Source organism: Salvia hispanica, chromosome 6 (genome assembly GCF_029641045.1).
Source record: "Salvia hispanica isolate PSC_SH4W2 chromosome 6, Shi_PSC_v1, whole genome shotgun sequence".
NCBI lineage: Eukaryota > Viridiplantae > Streptophyta > Magnoliopsida > Lamiales > Lamiaceae > Salvia > Salvia hispanica.
In genome coordinates, this window is record NC_142697.1 from 26,155,400 (window position 1) to 26,178,320 (window position 22,921).

General features: G+C 30.5%; 2 protein-coding genes across 2 annotated transcripts; both read right to left on the reverse strand.

The window, feature by feature from the left end:
* Window positions 1-396: 396 nt before the first annotated feature.
* LOC125204772 (BIIDXI-like protein At5g11420) lies at window positions 397-2,575 on the reverse strand. The gene is made up of 3 exons (XM_048103501.1): window positions 2,468-2,575; window positions 1,402-1,914; window positions 397-1,119 (listed from the first exon to the last, which is right to left on the reverse strand). Exons 1-3 carry the CDS (start codon window positions 2,532-2,534, stop codon window positions 584-586), a joined length of 1,116 nt encoding a protein of 371 aa, XP_047959458.1. The 5' UTR covers window positions 2,535-2,575; the 3' UTR covers window positions 397-583.
* A 17,023-nt stretch (window positions 2,576-19,598) lies between these two features.
* On the reverse strand, window positions 19,599-20,225 carry LOC125204254 (uncharacterized). Its single transcript, XM_048102856.2, has one exon. The coding sequence runs from the start codon at window positions 20,159-20,161 to the stop codon at window positions 19,817-19,819; it is 345 nt and encodes a 114-aa protein (XP_047958813.1). The 5' UTR covers window positions 20,162-20,225; the 3' UTR covers window positions 19,599-19,816.
* Between the last annotated feature and the right edge of the window lie 2,696 nt (window positions 20,226-22,921).

The following is a 22,921-nucleotide window of genomic DNA, read 5'->3' on the forward strand; positions in this document are numbered from 1 at the left end:
AATAGTAGTAGTAAGTAAAATTTGAAAATAGTACTCCCCCGTTTTTAAAAAATAGCAACTATTTCCATTTTGGATCGTTTTTTAAAAATAAAAACTTTAGAATCTTTCTATTTTAGGACATGGACCCCACAATCCACTAACTCTATTTTCATTACTTTACCAATTCTTCTATCTTAATTACTTTACTAATTGTGCATTAAAACGCGTGTCATTTCAAATGTTTCTATTTTTTTAATACGGAGGGAGTAATAAATATATATTAACTCTTTGTTATTTGGGCCTTCATAAGGACTAGCCTCAGAGAGTGATTTCGGCTGATAGTTGGGCCTTGTTCAGGTTCTTCACTACTTAAAAGAATATGAAGTAAGCCCACGTAATATCTCAAAACTAATATGATTAAAGTTAATCACGAACCACTAAACATTGATGATTAAAAAAACATGAACTTATACAAAGCTTGTACAGCTTGTAGTTTACACGTCAAAAACAACTTGAATCCTCTCAAAAAAACAAATTTCTCAAATAATTTTGCAACAAAATATATAATTAAATTAATCATCGCCCTAACGGTGTTGCAGGTGCTCTAAGCCCGACCCGGATTGCGCACACTAACCAACCTCAAATCATCAACAACCGGTCCACACAATGCACCCGAATTATCACTCTTCATGTGATAATATGCACTCAAAAACCTAACCCTAGTTCGGGACGAAACGGCCTTAAACCTAAGCTTAGCGCGCTTGAACCCTCCGGTCCCCTTTGATTGATAAGGAACTTGCATGATATCTCTCCCCGCGGCTGCCTCCACCATCATCGACCCCTCGCACGAGTTCTTCGCGTCGCCTATTGAGAAAACGAGGTCGTAGGTTTTTCCAGGCGTAGTTCTGACTAGTTGAGCGATGGCACTCTCCCTTCCGGCCACAAGCTCCACCGCCCGTTTGCCTTCAGGCACACGGAAGTGGTCAGAGTCGATGTACTTGACGGCCTTGAGGGACTCAATCATCCAACAGGGAAGAGGAGAGTTCGCGTCCTTCAAGGTCGGAGGGATTAGTACCCCCCAACTACTGTTGGGGAATATGTACGGACCCTCCTCGAAGTTTCCATTTCTCAACAAGTTGCCTAAAGTCAGAACACAAAACTATATCAGTTCGCAAATACATTAATATCAGTTGACACAATTTCTGTATCATTTCGCTGTATATGTTCCGAATATTAAGTTATGAACTAATATTCATAAATCAACCAACTGATATATTAAGTTATGATCTTCCGTTCTCATTTTGAAAAAGTTCTCACTGGAATCATGAATATATTTTAACAGTAAATATTAGTAATAACTATAATGTGATGCAAAATACGAGATTGAAACAATTTAAAATAGAAAATGTAAGGAAAACTAACCTTTTTGTCTAATGGGTTTGGGCAAGGCCTTGAGTGCGACGGAGTCAATAAGTGGGCCACAAGCCGGGTCTTTGTCCAAACCCGGATTGTGGATCAAGATCTCCATGTCATTAGAGTTGGCCCGGAATCCCCAAGAATAGGAATCCCAACCGTCACAACTGTAGACGGTTTGGATGGGCCAAATTCCCCAGTCTTTGGGTTGACTATTTTGTGAAATTGAGACCATCAATGTCTGCTCTTGTGCACAAGTCCTAGATGCACTAAATGAGATGGCGTAGAACATTCCTTTGGCCACCTTCACCTTCGTCTTGATGGTGGCCGCATTGCCCAGCCGCACGGCTGAGGCTCCCTCCGGCACCACCAGCACCATGTCGCCTTGCTTTTGCGTCGATTTTATGTATTCCACGTAGCCTGTTGTTTCCCAATGTGGGATGGAATGCGGGTCCGTCACTTTCGTACCTTTCATTTGCGACGGTTTTGGGCCGTACTCGAAGTTTCCATTTGGTATTTGACCTGAAATAAAGATCGACAAATTGATTGAAGGAGAAAATTTTATCAATTAGACTATAGTGGATTATTGTGTTATTAAAGTGTTCATTCATATTCTAATGTTTTGAATCATTCAACTTTTGATTTATAAACTTGATCTGTAATGTCACGTTCCCACCGTGGTCACATGCCATGTCCATCAATTAGATATAATATTATATTTATTGTCTAGATGATAATGAAGATGTACTGACATAGATTTATGTTAGCGCGTAAAAATTACTCCATGTCAATAATTTATTTTTTTAACTATCCACCACAACTACTAGTCATTAGTGCAGTAAATATGAAATTCAAATCATCAATTGTGTCTTTAACACTTATACATTAGTAATAAGATGATTTGCACTCCAACATTAACTCAACCACAACTTAGTGGAATGGATCTGGACTTTGAAAAAAAAATAAACTGTAGAATTGATCCTTAACGTATATATGACTATGAGGAAGTTAGTACGTAAAGGAATGCATTTTTAATTTGTGGGGAAAAAAATTAGTGCGAAATTGGAAATGTTACCGTCACGAGTTCTCGATAATGCGATTTGGAAAGTTGCTGAGAGTAGCAGTAGCACTACTATCTTCATTTTAATCCTCTCTATTTTCTTCTGTATTTGAAGAGAGAGGGAATATGATGGGTGTTTTTGTGAATGAATATTTCGAAGGTTATTTATAGTCGTGTTTAAAGTCCAGGGGCATTTTCGTCTTTACGGTATTGCTGGCTATCATATGTGGAGTATTTTTATTACTTAGCTTGAACTTTGGATGGGGAAGATAATTACAATTCACCAAAATATTTTTAATAGGGAAAATAAAATATTTACCGTAGAATGAAGCAACCTTACATTGAAGTTAGGACCATTTTTGGTCATTTACGAATTAAGTTTAAAAAGTTTTTCTTTCTCGTCACAACAAAAGAAAGTTTTCCTGATTCAGTTTATATATTCATAAGACAAATAAGTTGAAAGAATAACACCAGCATAGCAGTGATAAAATGCAAACTTATATATCGTACAAACTCAAAACTCCTCAACACTGCTTCAAAACAGTTTCAATTAGGGCTGGGGAAAAATACCGAAAAAATGATATATCGCTCGTATCGTATTGAAAAATATTGAAAAATTATCGAATTTTCGGTATATCGTAATTTTCGATACGATACGGTATCGTATCGTAAATTTTCGATACGATAACGATATGAATTTCCTTATATCGCGATATATCGTTTTATATTGAATATACGATATATATCGATATTTTTGATATATCGTTTTATATCGAATATACGATATATATTGTATATATCGAAACATATTGAAATTCAATACATATTGAAGTTTAAAATTATAAATATATATAAATCCATTTAATTCATTCGTATATTTAGAAAATATATATATGACACCCTAATAAGAACACTATTTATTTTATTGTGTTGAAGTTTTATTAATTTTTGTGTTATTTTTCAGTTTTAAAATTATATTTTTCGATATACAGGTATTCGATACGACAATGATATTTCGATATATCGTAAGATCTTACGATATATCGAAATATCGATGCGATAACGATATTGATATTATCCATATCGAAAGTTCGATATATCGAAAATTTCGATAAAATATGAAATTCTTTCATATCGATATTTTCGATACAAAACACGATACAACGTTTTCGATACGATATATCGTATCGACCCACCCCTAGTTTCAATACAATATCAACACAATGTAAAATTTCAATATTTTAATGTCAACACAGTATCAACACAATCAACACAGCATCAATCATTGACTGCCGTTGAAATTCTATTGACATTTTCCTATTGATGTTTTTATATGATTTGTTGACATTTTTTAATAGCCAAGATCTTAATTTTGAGTTTGTATAATATTTAGAGCATATATATATATATATATATAGGGATGTATTCAGGTCAGAACGCTAAGTATAAGTAAAACTCAAAACACTTGCAGTCCATTGGATCATATGATCTAATGGTTAGATTAATGCCACGTGTCATCTAATAATGTAGAATTTTAGACTAATAATGTAGCTCGGATAATAATGTAGCATTTTAGTTTAATAATGTAGCATTTTAGTTTAGAAATGTACAGTTTTAGTCTTACAATGTACATTTCTAGTCTAATAATGTAGATTTTTAGTATCATAATGTAACAAATCACAGCCATCCAATCTAATGATCCAAGGGCTGTGATTTGTGCTGTGTTTTACGCTAAGATGCTGTAAGGACCCTAACACACCCCTATATATATATATATATATATATATATATATATATATATATAGGGTTTTCATCTACCAAAAGAATTCCCTAAGTATAGAAATACAGACCATATATGGACCGTTAGATCTAGAGATTAGTGGTCACGATCTGGAGTGCATCATCAGTTCTTGTGGGTCATATTAACACGGTTTTATGTCATGCGAGGGGTAAATTAGGAATCGAAAAGTAAGGAATCGTCGTTCCGTTTTATAAGAGCGGATTAAATGGGAGTCAATTTCACTCTATTTCACCAAAGATTCATCCCCTTTCCATCAAATCCACAAAATCGGCCAATCCAAATCAATTTCACTCTATTTCACCAAAGATTCATCCCCTCTCCACCAAATCCACAAAAACCCTATTGTAAAACGACGATTCTGCAATCCAAATCAATTTCATTCTATTTCACCAAAGATTCATCCCCTCTCCATCTAATCCACAAAAACCCTACTGTAAAACGACGATTCTGCAAACTGACCAAATCTGACCTAACGCCTACTTGATGATTCTAAAATCGACGAGGTAAACCAATCGCCTTCTTCAACAATGGTCAACACACAAGCTTCTGGTACGGCAACGCATGACGGAGAAGGTTAGTAAGATTTTTTACACTGATGGGCTGAAAACTAACCAAATCTAACCCAATTTTCACTTCAATTGGTTGGATATAACGTTAGTGTAGAAAGGTGCCGCCAAAACAAAAAGTGCAGAAAGGTATGTCTACTAAATTTTCTGGGTTTTGAATGAATGTAGTTTTGATTCGTTTTGGGAACTCTGGTATTTATTTGTATTTTTTTTTCATAAGAAAAAGGTCAAAGTTCCACACAAAAAACGACTGAACTGAGGAATGATATCCATGACACAAAACAAGGTTAAAGTCATGTACCTCTGCTTTTGAAGAACTCATGAATTGGTATGGGATATGCTTTCATAATAGGAGATATGTGGGTAACATGATATGGATAAAACTCATATTTTTATGCTTTGTTTGTGCGATTGTTGTACGCTAATTTATTGATGTTTCAAATACAACACCACATAAACAAATCGGTGCAGAAGGGGAAGAAGGAAAAGGAACGGCTGCAGATGTTGCCATTTCTGGAATAAAGAGGCGGCATCCAAACATTATGCAAGGGAGAGCAAGAAAACAAAGATTAACGTAGAAAAGATGATAGCAAACTACGGATCTTAATCAATAGTTATGTCATACCAAAAACTACTGAATCTTTTTGTTCATTTCTTTATAGATTACCACTATTTTAATTAAACTAGGTTTAAACCATGTAACTCTCATTTTGTGGACCATATTTTACATATGTCAGTTGGATGGTATTGTTACTATATATTATTTCATATGTATTTATTTTTGGCGTCTATATGTAGCAGTAATCCAGCTGATGCTGCATTGTACCAATTATATAAAAAAACAGAACAATCAAGACTCTTTGTCTGTACAATTATTCTGCTGGTATTGACAAATTTAGATTAACCGCGCGATGATATGACCCAAAATACAACAACAATGACCCAAACAACACCTATTCCTTTCCCCATCTAATTTTCAGTCATATGATTGAAAATTGCACTTAAAATGACCTAAAATTGGACTTTTGAATAAAATATTAGTCGTTTGAGTAAAACTGCACTTACAATGACCTTGTAATGTTTTCCTCTTGTTTCCTACAGACGAAATACTGTGGGATGATAATTACTCAATACATTGGGTCATAATAAATGGATATATGGGTCATAGCATCGTATGGTTAATTTGTGTCATAATAAACCAACATTCGAGTAATGATATAAAACTACTAAGTTCCCGAATGTCTTATACAGTTCTAATCGAAATATTCATATCAAACAAACTGAAGTAAAATACACAATTATTCTTATGTGTTTGATATATCAAATAAACCAAAAATTAATTTGAACGCAGAATACACAGACAACATAGTACACCCGACGGACTCATATCCACCCATCAATTCAATCAAGGGCTTAAAAGTTAGAGATGGTCCACTATTAGCATTGGCACAAATCCGTAATAAATTTTTGGTGAACTGGATCAAGTTGACGATTTAATCTCATGAATTTCTGGTGTTGTACCAAAACCATGGGGTGGTTGTGTTCTTCGTTCAAATGTTGAATTACATAACCACGTCCAGAGTCGAATTTGAATGCCACCCGAGCATTACATCCACATATTTTCGATTTACGACGGCGTTTGGGTTGTTCAATGTGAAATTTATGTTCACCTTCTCTGTTACAAACCATGTAAAACCATATGGTCCGATCATCAACCTTCTTTGAACCATTCTTCCTTGTGTCAAAACCAACATGACGACCATAGTTCTCATAAAACTCAATAGCATTGTCCAATATAGGGAAGCTACGACCAACAAATGGTTTGAGTTTTACAAGGGGAGTCTGGTGTATTTAAATCTATAATAATAAAAACAAAGACAGTTAGTGGCTGATGATTGACAGCAAATAATATAAGTAGTATAAAGTACTGTTACAAATGATCATAGGTCATGCTAAGAGCATATTGAGGTCATACAATAACATGTCATAGTAAAACGATAAATAAGTCATGGTTGTAACAGTACTAAAACGTAAAAAAAAAGTACAAAAATAAGTGTTCATAAGATTAGGTCATGCTAAATGCGGACTGAGATTGTAAAAATTATATGTCATACTAAACCCATAATTAAGTCATATTAAGAATCGGAGTACAACAAAAAAATTACAGGCACAAAAACTGTTCTGAAGAAATTATGCGGACTGACTATGAAAATTAATCATACTAAGGTAATATTATATTAATCAAAATTATAACCTGTATTCCCAATAATGTCATCGGAGGATGCTTAATTATCTACATACGAAGTAGAAGGTGTTTCGGATTCCATTTTTGGAGTGAAGAAATGAGAATCTATACAAAGACATAAACAACAAATTTTGTTATCAAAACATTAAACAAAATCAATGAAAATTCAGAAACTAAAACAATGGGTTATATATTAACCGCCGGCTGAATTGAGAAAAAGGAGATGAAGTATATATTGGATCCGAAAAAAAAGGTAAAAAAATCGATGAAAATTACGAAACTGAATTTATAGATTACACAATGATAATAAAGTGATGAAGTGAATAAGGAGATGAGAGAGAAATGATACGGAGTATTAACTTACAGTTATATTGTATCCGGAGAAAAAAAATTCCCGATGAAGGATACAGACGGATGCGACGAGAGATTGATTCTCGATATTAAAAAATCGAATAGTCTGGCAACTACTTAATCACAAATAATAATTCTTCATGGAAAAAAGTATAATGGAAGATTGATGGTACATCGGCTGAAGAAGAAAGAAGATACGAAGGAGATGAAGTTGAGGAATATTAACTCATAATTAACACATATGATTTGTTAGTGGAAAGAGAAATAACAAGATTATAGGAATTGGAATAACAATCGACTAAGAGCTAATGACATTAGTAACCTTATTAGATTTTTAGTGAATAAAATAACAAGATTTATGAAATTAATTGAGCCATTAGATCTTTTAATCTTAAGATGATCTCGCCAAATCATAGGGACCACATTTGGCCTGTATTTCTTTATTTAAAGTCATTCTTGTTTTGATCAAAATCCATATATATATATATATATATATATATATATATATATATATATACTCCAATAGATATTGCTAATTTTCTATTACATATCTGGCTTACATGCAGTGGCGGATCCAGGATTTTAGGTTTGGAGGTACGATAAATATTATTGCGAGTCAGATACCTCGAAGTACGAGTAACCGTTAGCAAAATTTTAGAGCAGTTCAAGTCATCTTCAGTGCATGATATTAATGCTACTTAAAAAGCAGTTGACTTGGATGATCGATTTTTTTTTAATATAGTACTATTAGTTAGGTTTTAAATTTGATATGAATATATTTATGTAATACTCCCTCCGTCCCCGAACACTTGACACAGTTTGCCATTTCGGTCCGTCCCCGAATACTTGACACAGTTCACTTTTTCCATTTTTGGTAGTGGGCCCCATATTCCACTAACTCATTCCTACTAACATTTATTATAAAACTAATACTTTAAAAGTAGGACCCACACCCCACCAACTTTTTCAACACACTTTCTATTACATTTCTTAAAACCCGTGCCGGGTCAAACTGTGTCAAGTATTCGGGGACGGAGGGAGTATTTATTTATTTTTTATAATAGTGATTTTGGTGTATAGAAACACATATAAAAAATAATATTATATAGATCAGTAGTAAAATTCATATTTTGCTAGTCAATTTTATGTATACAATTCAATAACACTAAAATATAGTATGAAATCATTCTTAAATTCAATTCATATATACTATTTATAATTTTATATTTTAAAATCTAATATTCCCTTATATTTTCAAATTCATAAAAATACGCCGTATAAAAATTAAAATAAGAAATTATTATTTGCACACATAGTTAATTAGAGAAAATTTCCACGCATTAATACAAATCAAAACCAACAAGCAAATCAGAAGTGGGCCTCACCTAATATGCAAAGGCGCGTCAACTCTCTCCCTTTCACTTTCCCCTAATCCCTTCCCCTTTCTGTGAAAAATGAAAACTCAAAAAAACTGTCTGCAATATTTATTTTCTTCCAATTCAAACAGCTGAACATGGATTTAATGGCTATGGCGGATGTTTTAGAAAAAAATTTGGGGGTACAATCGTACCCCCTTGTTCTAAGCTGCGTCCGCCACTGCTTCCATGGATGTAGAAAGAAGATCAAATGTAACTTTTCAGTAAATTTTACAAAATCTATATTGCTACGATTGACGAGTCCTTTTATTTATTTACTATTTTATTTCTAATTTGGATAATAACCAACGCCAACGTAGATAAAATCTAAATCGCACATATTGAATTAATTTGTTAATGTAAATTTGTCCTTCGTCTATTATTAGCACGAATTCCCACATAATTGATAGACTAAATGATATGGCATCAAAACGTATAAAATGAATCTTCGAAATTATGATTAATTAGGTTTTGTTTGGGGTAGGTCCAAAAACATACCACTCCACTACACATGGCCATACCAACAGCCTGTTTTTCGGTCTGGAAATGGGCATTTTGGTCATTCGGGTGATCGAAGTATCAATTAGCCAATTAGACATTTATAGAAAACTATTGAAATACACTACACATCAATTGTTATAGTATCAATGTTCTCTCCATATACAATTTGCTTGTACAAATCCAGTAGATGGAGTGACTAAACTGCCCCTACTTAACATTCTTCTCCGGTTGAGCATATGCCATATATATATGAGCGGTGAGCCTGTGATAATATACTATATATAATATATTAGCATTGGAGTCCAATCCAAGATTTGTTCAGGAAAAACTCAGAAATTATGGTCCTTATTCCCCATGATCCGTGGGGATTAATTAATTTTGTTAGATGCAAATCCACAACCGAGGATGTGTCAGCACTATGATTGAAATCGGAAAAATTAAATTAAGCCCAATGACAATTCAAGATCTGAATTTCTGCCCATGTGCAGTTGATTAAATCTATTGAAGAATTCGATAATAATTTATCCTACAAACATGAAGGAAAAAAAATCAGTGATTTCTAGTTTGAGGCTATACCTATGTCCCTCATTTGTCGGCAATAATTCAGTATTTAATTAATTTAATATCATGTGCATGCAATAAGTGAGTAAATTCACTAGGTATTTAGTGGTGGCGTATCAGTTGCCACACATGTATGTGAAGGTGAAGCCAGACAATAACTTTCTTCAGCATAGGTTATACAGTTTTCTAGATGTAATTTAATTATTATATTATTGCAGAAGAGTTTGCTTTAACTTGAACATACAAATTTGAATTTGGACTCTACTGGCTACTGCTTTAGGCATCAATAAATTAGCTGTGAACACATTAAATCATTTCCATGATGAATGGTTTAAAGAATTTAGGCTACGTTTGATTGACGGCAAAGTAAAGTTGGAAAGGAAAATGATTTCTAGGAAAATGAATCTCAAAATATGATTCTTAGTAATTTTACTTTCCAGTGTTTGGAAAATGTCAAAATATTATGCTTGATTTAAACACCAAACTAAAAATAAAATACTTATTATTTTTTATTAAAAACAATAATATAAAATATTTAATAAATTATTAACTACAAATGATAATAATTATATTATTATATTTAGTATTACGATGGATAGTTTAAATATGGATTATCCATCATAATATATAATAATATAATTTTCATTATAGTTACATGGAGTATTATAATCATTTATGAATCATTTTCATAAATAATTATAATAAGAAATATTATTATTATTATTATTATTATTATTATTATTATTATTATTATTATTATTATTATTATTATTATTATTATTATATTTATAGATATTATATTTATAGATATTATAATTAAATTTTTTTTATAATTTAAATTTCACTACTATTTTATTGATTAATTATTAGTTTACATAATAGTAACAATTATTTATTACTATTGTATCATTTATATTATAATTATATTTTAATTATTTAATAAATTATTAATTACTATTATGACAATAATAATTATATATAAATATTAATATAGATATATTTATGATAAATTTAATTATAGTAATTTATTATACTGAAATTAAGTATGATTTATAATTTTAAATTATTTTTAATATATTGTATTTAATAATAATAATAATAATAATAATAATATATTGCATTATATATGTAAGAATCCTAAAACAGGGAAAGAGAATACTTAAGAAAAGCTAGGATTATAAATCCTGGAAAATTGTACTACTAACTTTCCTTGTTCCGAGATTTTGATTACTTTCCTATTTTGATTAAAAACCGAAACAAACACATGAATTTAAAATGGCGTGAAATAATATAAGCATCACTCTCATCACATGTTTAATTTTATTATTATTTATTTTATATAATAAATTAGTTTGATTCTAATATTTTAAGTATTATTTTTATTTTATAATTTTCATAAAAATTAAATCCAATTTCTCATTTTACTCATTTATTTAAAAATATAAAGAAAATGAAAAGATCATTAAAATTTTTATGAAAATTGTGAAGTTATAAATGTCAATAACACTTTTTAATGTTTTATAATCTTACCTATTGTATAAAACAAAATAAGTATAAGTAAAAAATGAATGTGCATTAAATAAGAATAATGTTCACAAGTGATGCTCATTCATTATATAACAAATCATTTCCCTTTAAACAATATACTGTACAATTAAAAGGAACTTCTTTTATTTTTAATAAATAGAGATCATTTTTACCTATATTTCATTAACAACTTAATATTCTTTGATTTTCTCCAATATATATAGCATAGTATATTTTAATCTTTTTATATTTTCTCATCACTACACCATTTATATAAGAATCAACACGACTCATACATTTACTTAGGGCATCCGCAACGCGGCTCGATGCTGTCTCGGTCTCGTCTCGAGACAGTGTTGCGACGCTCGTCTCGTCTCGACGAGACGAGACATCTCGTCGCGCGACGAGTCCGGAAGAGGCCGGCTTCGAGCTGGCAAGACGACGCGCGCGGCCACGTGGCACGCGCTAAGCGATGGCGTGACGCCCACTCGTCGGTCCGCGAGTGGGCGTCGGAATTATGACGTCATAAATTTATTTTTTTAAAAAAAAAATTGTAAATTTTAATTTTTAATTATGTATTTTTAAAATTTTTTAGGCCTTTAAATTGTAATTTTTATTTTATTTAATTATATTATTTTTTAATTATGTATTTTTTAATTATGTATTTTTAATTATGTATTTTATAATTTTTTAGGCCTTTAAATTGTGATTTTATTTTATTTAATGAAGTGTGTTTTTATTAATTGAATTTGTTGGAAATAAAAATAAAAAATGAAATTGAATGAATAGTTAAGAGATGGATAAGAGATGGTTAAGAGATGGAGGGATGCAGGTGTTGTCTCTTAGTTAAGAGATGAGTTGAAAAGTACAGTGGAGCCCATAAATAATTAAGAGATGAGACGGTTAAGAGAAGGATAAAAGGCAGTGGATGGCCTTAACATTTATAATTAAATATAGTACATACATTTGAGATAAATGTGGGTATAATGTTCCACTTAGGGGTGGGTAGGTAAGGTATACCTTACCGAAACCACCATACCGTATACCTTAACGTAAATACGGTATGTGAAAAAGTCATACCTTTACCTTACCAAAGTTTTCGGTATACCGAACTTCGGTATACCTTATTTTCGGTATGATAAATTTTTATACCGATACCGTACCTCATTTTCGGTATATACCGTACCGAAGTTCGGTATACCTTACTTTTGCGGTATACCTGACTTTCAACATCAATTAAAATAGAAAATTAGAGTTTTTAAAATATTATTTATAATTTATAATTTTAAAAATAAATTAAATATAATTTATTCATAATTATATTTATATTTCACAATAGATTTTATAATTTAAAAATATATAAAATATATTTTATATATAATTGTGTTTATATTTTTGTGGTATATACCTTAATTTACGGTATATACCTTAATTTACGGTATATACCGAATTTCGGTATGCAGCGGTATACCGCGGTATTTGAAAATTCATACCGTTATCTTACCGGAATCTTTCGGTAAGGTATCATACCATACCGAAAGTCACGGTATACCGAAAATTCGGTATTTTCGATATTTTTTCGGTACGATAAGGCCGGTATTTCGGTATTTCGGTATTTTTCCCCAGCCCTAGTTCCACTATACGTAGATTTACCTAATTTTATTAAAAATAATGTTGGAAAAAAATGGGCTATGTTTTAGGGACCGAAGGAATATGATATTGTCAGTGATTGGTTAGAACAGTAGTAAACCGATAAACCATAGAAATAATTAAAATATTAACCCACCGGCCACCGCTATATGACCTAAGGATAAATACGCAAGTATGTCCATAATATTTCATTTTATCTTTAAATTAGATTCTTCAAGAAGGAGTATGCTTTTCTCGAACTTCTTGTTCAATTCAGTATCTAAATTTTCGTCGTTTCAGTAAAATACATTTTACCAAAAATAACGGTAGTAATAAAAACAAATTAAAGAACCCAATTCAATAATAAGATCTATATAATGTGTAAAAAATCAATATCTGCAGAAAATAGGTTTGTATTGGGGTGGGGTGGGATGGGATTACCCACAGATTAACCTCAACCAAACCCAAAACCAGGTGCTATAACAATGGGCCCAATCCAATTTCTATTCTCATCTATACTACTGTAATTATGCTATATAGCATAACTAAATCGTTTTATATTATAATCTTTATTTAGGGATGAAAATTCATGTTACTGATACTCGTATTTTACATTATATCTAAAGTAAATATCTTATATAGCATAAAAAAAATTTATTATAATTTTAGTGTCATCTTACACCTCACATGTACAGAAAATGAAACGCATCTATTAAGATGGAACGGATGGAGTATTATAAAATAGTATTATGTGATTTGTAAGATGGCCACTTAAATTATACCTCCTCCCAACGAGTTGAGTTATTTTTTTTTTTGATAAAAAATAAAACATTCAATCTGTTTTACTTCCTTTATGTGTTTTCTACTTTTCCATGTATCTTCTTTTTCAACATAATTTATTAATTTCGTGTCCAAAAGTTTTGATTCAACTTAGTTGGAACGGAAGGTGTAGTAATAAAATTATTTTATGTTATTTTTTCATCTAAGATATTTACTTTAGATATAATGTAAAATATGATTATTTTAAGAATTAATTAATCAATGTTTAAAAATGAGTGCAGAATGAAAAGTTATTATTAAGACGGAATGGAGGGAATAGTTCACAATATTGTTCAGAGTAAGAAATACTCCACTACTACTCCTACTATTTAGAAATTTGGAAATTTTTCGGCAAAATTAAGTTTAATCGCCCATAAATATACACTCTAAGTTACTTACGAATTTTAGTAAAACAAAAAAGTCATTTTTATTAGTATTATTTTCATCCCTTAAAAATAAAAACTATTTTTATTTTAACTCGTCCCTTAAAAAATAGAAACTTTTTTAACTTTCTATTTTAGAAATAGAATCCAACAATTCACTAACACTAATTTTATTATTTTTTCTCTTATTTTTTCTTACTTTACCCATTTTCTCTCTTTTTCTCTTATTTTATTACTAATTCTTTTCTCTTACCCCAATTTACTACTCCTATTCTATTACTCACTTCGTCCCATTAAATATGCAACATTTGGAAATTGAAACGAATTTTTTCGTAGTGTTATTTTGTGAGTTAACGAAGAGAGAGTAAAGTAAGAGAGATGAAAAAGTAGAGATAGAGATATTTTCATTTTATGAAACGTTTTATTTTTAATAGAACAAACTAAAATGGAAAACATTTCATTTCTAAAATGAAAAAGTATTTTACTACTAATTCTCTTCTCTTGCGCCATTTCACTACTCCTATTATGTATTAGTATATTAAAACTTGTACAATCATTTAAAAATTTTCTAAAGAGTAGTAGTAGTGGAGTATATTTTTCAATTTGTCGTTGTCCAAATTTTGTAGTTAACTATTCCGGTTTTTTATTTCTATATTGAGAATATGGAGATTGAGAAAGGGATTAGGATAATGTGCAAAAGGAAAGGAAGGTAATTAGCCTATTACTGCCTGCTCTACGTAAACTCTTTATTTTTAGAGTGAACTATAAAAATAGTTCCTGGATTATGCTTTTATCTCGTCAATGAATTCTGTACATTAAAAATATCCACAGATAACTCTGGACTAAGCGTTTATCTCAAAAATGGCCATTTTTCACTGTTTCGTGACGAGAATACCCTTTTAGGGAGTTTTGGAGGGTTTGAGCAATTTGATCTTTTTATATTTTAAATCTGATATTGTTTCAGTTATGTACTAAATCTGATATTATTTCAAAATTATCATTCTTCGTCCCTTTTGGAATCCTTCACTTTGTTTCTTTATTTCAATATTAAATTTAATTTTATAAAATTAAATTTTAAATTTTAATTTTTAAACATCAATAATTTTTTTTAATTATTAAAATTATTATTAAATAACAAACTAATAGTTTTAATCAATATTTGATAGTCTAATATTTAATCAATAAGGTACGACGACACCTTAGATTTAAGAGTGAACTACAAAAATGGTCCTTGGACTATGGGTTTATCTCGCCCATAGTCCCTGGACTTTAAAAATATCGTCAGTAGTCCCTGGACTAAGGGTTTATCTCGAAATTGATCCTTTTGGCTTTTTTTGGTACGAAAGTGCCCTTTTGAGGGGTTTTGGGGGGTTTGAACAATTTGGTCTTTTTACACTTTTAACATTTTAAATATGATATTATTTCAGATATGTACTAAATCTGATATTATTTCAAAATTATCATTCTTCGTCCCTTTTGGAATCCTTTACTTTATTTCTTTATTTCAATATTAAATTTAATTTTATAAAATTAAATTTTAAATTTTGATTTTTGAATATCAATAAATTTTTTTAATTATTAAAATTATTATTAAATAAAAAATTAATAGTTTTAATCAATATTTGATAGTCTAATATTTAATCAATAAGGTACGACGACGCCTTAGATTTAAGAGTGAACTACAAAAATGGTCCCTGGACTATGGGTTTATCTCGCCCATAGTCCCTGGACTTTAAAAATATCGACAGTAGTCCCTGGACTAAGGGTTTATCTCGAAATTGATCCTTTTGCCTTTTTTTGGTACGGAAAATGCCCTTTTGAGGGGTTTTGGGGGGTTTGGGCAATTTGGTCTTTTTACACTTTTAACATTTTAAATATGATATTATTTCAGTTATGTACTAAATTTGATATTATTTCAAAATTATCATTCTTCTTCCCTTTTGTCATCCTTCACTTTGCTTCTTTATTTCAATATTAGATTTAATTTTACAAAATTTTAAATTATAATTTTTAAATATCAATAAAAAATTTTAATTACAAAAGTTATTAAATAAAAAAAAATTAATAGTCATAATCAATATTTGAAAGTGTATAATATTTAATCAATATGACAACGACTTAGTTTTAATCAATATTTAATAGCTTTAATCATAAATATATCATATAACACGATTTATTCTGAAATAAATATGCATCTAATGTAAGACTAATATAATTTTTGTTTATTAATTTGAAAACAATCAAAATTTACTAGTAATTTTCAACAAAAATACTCCTATATAAAATTTTTAGTAGGATCAAATTTTTAGTCAACTTCATAATATTCAATCACAAGCAATTATAACAACCGAACGAAGGCTAAATAGAATAGCTCTTATTTTTCCATCATGATTAATATTATTTTTGTGTACTTCTTCAATTCAGCTGAATATTATATTACATAGCAAAAATTAATAGTTTTAATCAATATTTATAGTGTCCATGAATTAATAGTTTAATTAAAAATTTTATTGATATTTAAAAATCAAAATTTAAAATTTAATTTTATAAAATTAAATATAATATTGAAATAAAAAAACAAAGTGAAGGATGACAAAATGGAAGAAAGAATGATAATTTTGAAATAATATCAAATTTAGTACATAACTAAAATAATATCAAATTTAAAATATTAAAAGTGTAAAAATACCAAATTGCCCAAAACCCTCAAAACCCTCCAAAAGGGCATTTTCGTACCCAAAAAAGCGAAATGGACCAATTTCGAGATAAACCCTTAGTCCAGGGACTACTGACGATATTTTTAAATTCCAGGGACTATGGGCGAGATAAACCAATAGTCCAGGGACCATTTTTGAAGTTCACTCTAGATTTAATTAATATTTAACAGTTTTAATCATAAAGAGATCATATAACACAATTTATTACGAAATAAATATGCATCTAATGTATAGGAGAATTTGACTAAAAATATTATGAAGTTGACTAAATCGTGTTATATAATTTATTTATGATTAAAACTATTAAATATTGATTAAAACTAAGGCGTCGTCGTACCTTATTGATTAAATATTAGACACTAAGGAGTAGTAATTTTAATAATTAAAAAATTTATTGATATTTAAAAATCAAAATTTAAAATTTAATTTTATAAAATAAAATCTAATATTGAAATAAAGAAACAAAGTGAAGGACGCCAAAAGGGATGAAGAATGATAATTTTGAAATAATATCAGATTTAATACATAACTAAAATAATACTCCCTCCATCCACGAAAATGAGTCTCGTTTTTCCATTTTGGTCCGTCCTTGAATAGGAGTCCCGGTTCATAATTACCATAAATAGTAAAAGAATAATGCTATGCAGCCACATTATGGCCATCCACACAAGGGTAAAATAGTACTAAACACTATTAAAATATTTTAAAAAAAAACTAAACCTAGTTGTTAGTGCATAAGTATTTTACAAGATAGTCCTTTCCTTTAAAAACTCTGTATTATGCATTAATGTACGGCTCGAAGCTTTTCTTCAATAGTACAAAATTAATATTCAGACAATATTTTATAAATAAAGGAGATTAGTACGAGTAAGGAGTAAGGACGATAATTTATATAGTTTTAATTAATGATGATTTATAAATCAAATGATTAGAATATAATTTAAAAGAATGATAAAAGTAATAATGTTAATAATAATGATATTAACAACGTTAATTACTACTACTACTATTATTATTATATAATAGTAGATTATATCACACCTTCAAAGTCTTATTAATTTATAAAATATCATAGGATTATTATGATTTTATATTTGATATTATTAAATAGATATATTAGTCTGTTACATGAATATAGTTTTGTAAATTAGGATATGCAGTACTCCTACTAATTACTCCATCCATCAATTAAAAATAGATTATATTTGCCATTTTAGGATGTTCCTTAAAAATAAACTAATTCAATTTTCATCTGTCCCATAAAAATATAGACATTTCGCTTTATGGAAAGCTATCTCTATTTATTATCTATATACATCAAGTTATTTACAACTTATATCACCATTAACATACTAAAACTAATGGAATCTCACCATCCACTAACACTATTGAACTACTATTCTTTTTTCTCTTACTTTACAAATTTTATTTTAATTCTCGTGTCATATCATATGACCATATTAGAGACGGAGGAGTAATTTTTAGGGACGGAGTGAGTATTATTTACGATATAAAGGTATAGCATGATTAAACTGTATAATAAATACTAGAATGTTATTAACCGACAGAATTTTAATTTTTTTCAACTCATATATAGGATATCGATTAATATTTAGTATTGATTCTAAAAACGAGATATAACTTAAAGCTACAGCATACACCAACTAATTAACTTATTATAATTATTATTAAACACATATGGTTTAAAAATTAAACTTTAATATTAAGAATATTGAATGTAAATTCAAAACTAAATTCACATTATGAATAAATAAATAAAAGTACGTCAAATTAAAACAATCAAAACATAAATACATATACAAACGATACGTAAAAATAAAATTCAACAATAAATAATTGCAATTTTATGATAACAATAAGTTGTTCAATTACTAAATGAGTTTAACTTGCTGTAGCTTTAAGAGAAGGAATAATTAATTAGAGCGTATATAGAAAGCTAATCAAATGTTTTTGGATGATTTAAGGAAAAGGGTAAAATAGTCATGAATATTTTGATACTTTCTAAGTGCATTAAATTTAATTGTAAAATCTGATTATGGCTGGGCCATAATGTGGCCATTTAGCATCACCCATAGAAATGAGACTCTTATTCGTGAACGAAGGAAGTATCAGATTTAAAATATAAAAAGACCAAATTGCCCAAACTCTCCAAAACCTCCTAAAAGAGTATTTTCGTCACGAAACAATGAAAAATGATCATTTTCGAGATAAACGCTTAGTCCAAGATTATCTGGAAATATTTTTAAAGTTGAGAGTTCATTGGCGAGATAAACGCATAATCCGAGGACTATTTTTTGTAGTTCACACCTATTTTTATTTGAAAACCGTTAAGACAGTTTAAAAACTGTTAAACCTTGTTTTGATACAGTCATATAAATACATACTCCTCTTGATTCTTGACTAGTTCAAAATCCCAGATCCAGATCTTAATGGCGGAAAAACAACATTATTTTGATTTATTTTAATTTTACCCTAAAAAGAAATTTTATTTTGCCCTATGAAAATCAACCAAGGCAAAATGCTGATTATCGGCATCCTTCATCACAGATTCACAATCATAAACAAACGAAGCAAATAAGTAAATTGAATCTACAAGAACGATATGACAAATAAACTCAAAAAGATCCATCACCATTAAACCTAAATTTCACAGCACGGGATTAAAAATTCCCCCATGATCCAAGCATCAAACGGTACCAATTAAAACAAGCACCGAATAAGCGCGTACATAGAAATGAAAACCCTAGATTATTACAATTTGTTATTCAACAAATTTTTAAAAAAAAGCAGAGATAGGCGAGTCGGCAGATTGATTCTTACGCTCCGATTCAACGATCCTCGGCGCGGCCGGACAGATCGGAGGCGAGGCGGGAGGCGATGGCGGAATGGTACATAATGTCGTGAAACGTCGTCGTCTCGATCGTCTTCTTCCGCAGCTCCTTCGCCTTCTGCTCCGTGAAGCAGCCGCGGAAGAGGATCTTGTCGGCCGAGATCCGCCTCGATTCGGCAGCGGGATCGGAGTTTTGGTTGGTAATGTAGTCGGGCTCGGCGGACCAGCCGAGGATGGGCGCCCACCAATTGTTGGATCTGCGGTTCGGATCGGGCTTCGGTGGGTGGGGGATGGCGGTGGTGGCGACGGTGGGGAGGCGGAAGGAGGACAATGTAGCGGCCATTGTGGGATGATTTTGGCTTGATTTGGTAGCGGTGGTAGTGAGAGAGAGAGAGATATTTTGGTGTGGATTTGGGGTTTGGAATATAGGGAAAGGGGTGTGGGGAAATGGATAAGATTGTAGACGTGGCGAAGACGTGGCTTATTCTATTTTTTTCGCTTTTCCGTGCTTTTTGCTTTTTCTTTTTTCTTTTTCTTTTTCTTTTTTCTTTTTATTTTTGTATTTTTTTTAAAGATAAGGACGTTGGATCTGACCTCAGAATCTGACCCCGGACGGTGGAGAGTGAGAATCTTTTGCACAAATATATATCATCAATTTGTCTTATTTTAAGTACTCCATTTTTTTTACTAACTAGTTTGAATATAGTAATTTGGTTGACGCAAATTAAGCCTTAATTTTATTGAGCAAGAATTTCGGTGAAGTTGGGCAACTAGGAGCTTATGAAACATGGAAAACGGAAAAATTAAAATTAAAAGTAAGGATGTCATTTTTCTTTCATTATATGTTTGTGTTTATTTTTAAGAGGTCTTAGGGTATTTTCGTCTAAAAAAATTTATAAACAGTAAAAAAGTAATACTACTTTGATTGATATTAACTTATAATTGATGAACCTCAAATGATATTTTCAAAGTTCACAGATTTAAAATGATACTATGACAAAATTCATAGACTATAAAAAATGTTCCCTCTAATTTTAATCTCTTTAAAAGGAGGCCAATTTATTAAGATCATTCTTTCGGATAAGGGAATAGGGGTGTACTATGGTGCCACCATAGATAGAATAACATCATACCACCAATATAGTCCGTTAGATCTCATTTATGGACGCCTAGGATTAAGTTTCGTGAAAGAACACGAGTTGCAGTCTACTGTATTAGATATTGCAGTCGTGGTAAACTGCAATATTGTTGCGGTAAGACTGCAATATTCAATGAATAACACTGCAATCTGGTAACGTAAAATTAGAAATTTCCTATTTTACCCCTCTGTGTTTTTACACGTGGCAACATGACAAACACACGATTTCCAGATCCAATGGCTTAAAATGGTGGTATGGTATTACAATAAAGAGGGTTGTCATCTTAATACATCCCTAGGGAAATATATGATCTGATTCCTTTTTGCTTATAGAGAATATCATTATCACTTTTGTCCCGAAATAAAATTTAAGTTGCCTTAAATAAATAAATAAAAAAATTAAAATGCTCGATAAATGGTCCAATAAGATAGGGTGACAAACCAAATTGCACTCCATAGACATACGATGTAAGACCATCTCCAACCATACTCCATAAATGAGTTTTGGTGTAGAAATTTTCTCCACCATACACCAAACTCAAACTCATTTTTGGTGTTTTTTGTGAAACAACACCAAATATGGTGTTACTGCAAAAATTTTGTGAGATAAAAACCCAAAAATGGTGTAAATTTTGAATTTGGTGTAAATGATTGGAGTAAAACTACTTTTTGGTGTGTTGTATACTCAAAAATGAGTTTGAGTTTGGTGTAAATGGTTGGAGATGGTCTAAGTACCCATTAATTGGAAAATCTTCCACTGCCTTCAATTTGACTCTTTAATTTTGTTAAGATATCTACTAATTTGGTATATAAATATTCATTTATTTGTGATATAATATTCCAATATCTAACTTTTTTAGGCTGTATTTATTACTCCCTCCGTCCTGCTTTAGCAGTTTCATTGACTTTTCTGCACTCATTTTGTAAAAATAATAATAAATAGTTAAAGTGGAGAAATAATAAAGTAAAAAAAAAAAAGAATAATGTAGATAAGACTCTTCTTTATATTATTTCCTTTTTTACTTTATTATTTTTCCACTTTAATTATTTATTATCATTTTTATAAAATGAGGGCAGAAAAATCAATGGGACTGCTAAAGCGGGAAGGAGGGAGTATATTACAAACTGCAACTGGTTATTGGACTCGTCTAAAACAAACGAAATTAGTCAAAATAAAGAAAGGAGGTCGCAATGAACTCTATACTAGTACTACAACAATATTCTATTCAAATAATTTACTGAAATATTTAAGAACGCCTGCCAAGATTTAACTCAAAGTTGCAAAGCTTATACCAATAATTTTCAATTCGTATTAGTTTGTTACATGTTTTTATGTATTAATGAGTCAATAGTAGTAGTTTATATTAACTTGTAAGAAACGATTAAATTTATTCATATACAATAAACTAAACTGCATGGTCCTTGTTTTTTGTACATGTCTAATTTGATCAACATTAGACCTATTAAATTAGCATTTTGGTAGTTACGGTAAAATTTCACGAGAAAGATCAATGAATAAAATAATACTACACGGTTTTGGAATATTTTAGTCCCATCCTTTGTTGTACATCTCATTTAGAAAATTCAACTCTTTAACATACGACAACTCAATTTATTGAGTCTAAAACTTGAACAAAAAAAGGAGTTAAAATTAGAGATGGCAGCAGCTTATGCAGCTCTAGTTTCCTTGTTGAATACCATGGATCAGATCCAGATTCATCCTCGCCTTTACGCTTGTTTCGACAACAACCAATTACAATCTCTCCGCGAAAAGGTCGATTTCGTTCTAGATTTTGTGGAGAACTATTCCGATGCTGTGATCCCCGAAAAGACTGGCTTCCTCGAAGATCTCATGGTGAACGACGAAGCAACAGAAGCAGAAGATTTGATGAGGCGAATCGCAGCTGCAGCTCATGAAGCTGAAGATGCAATCGAAGTCGAAGCAGCAGATCGAATCCATGCTGC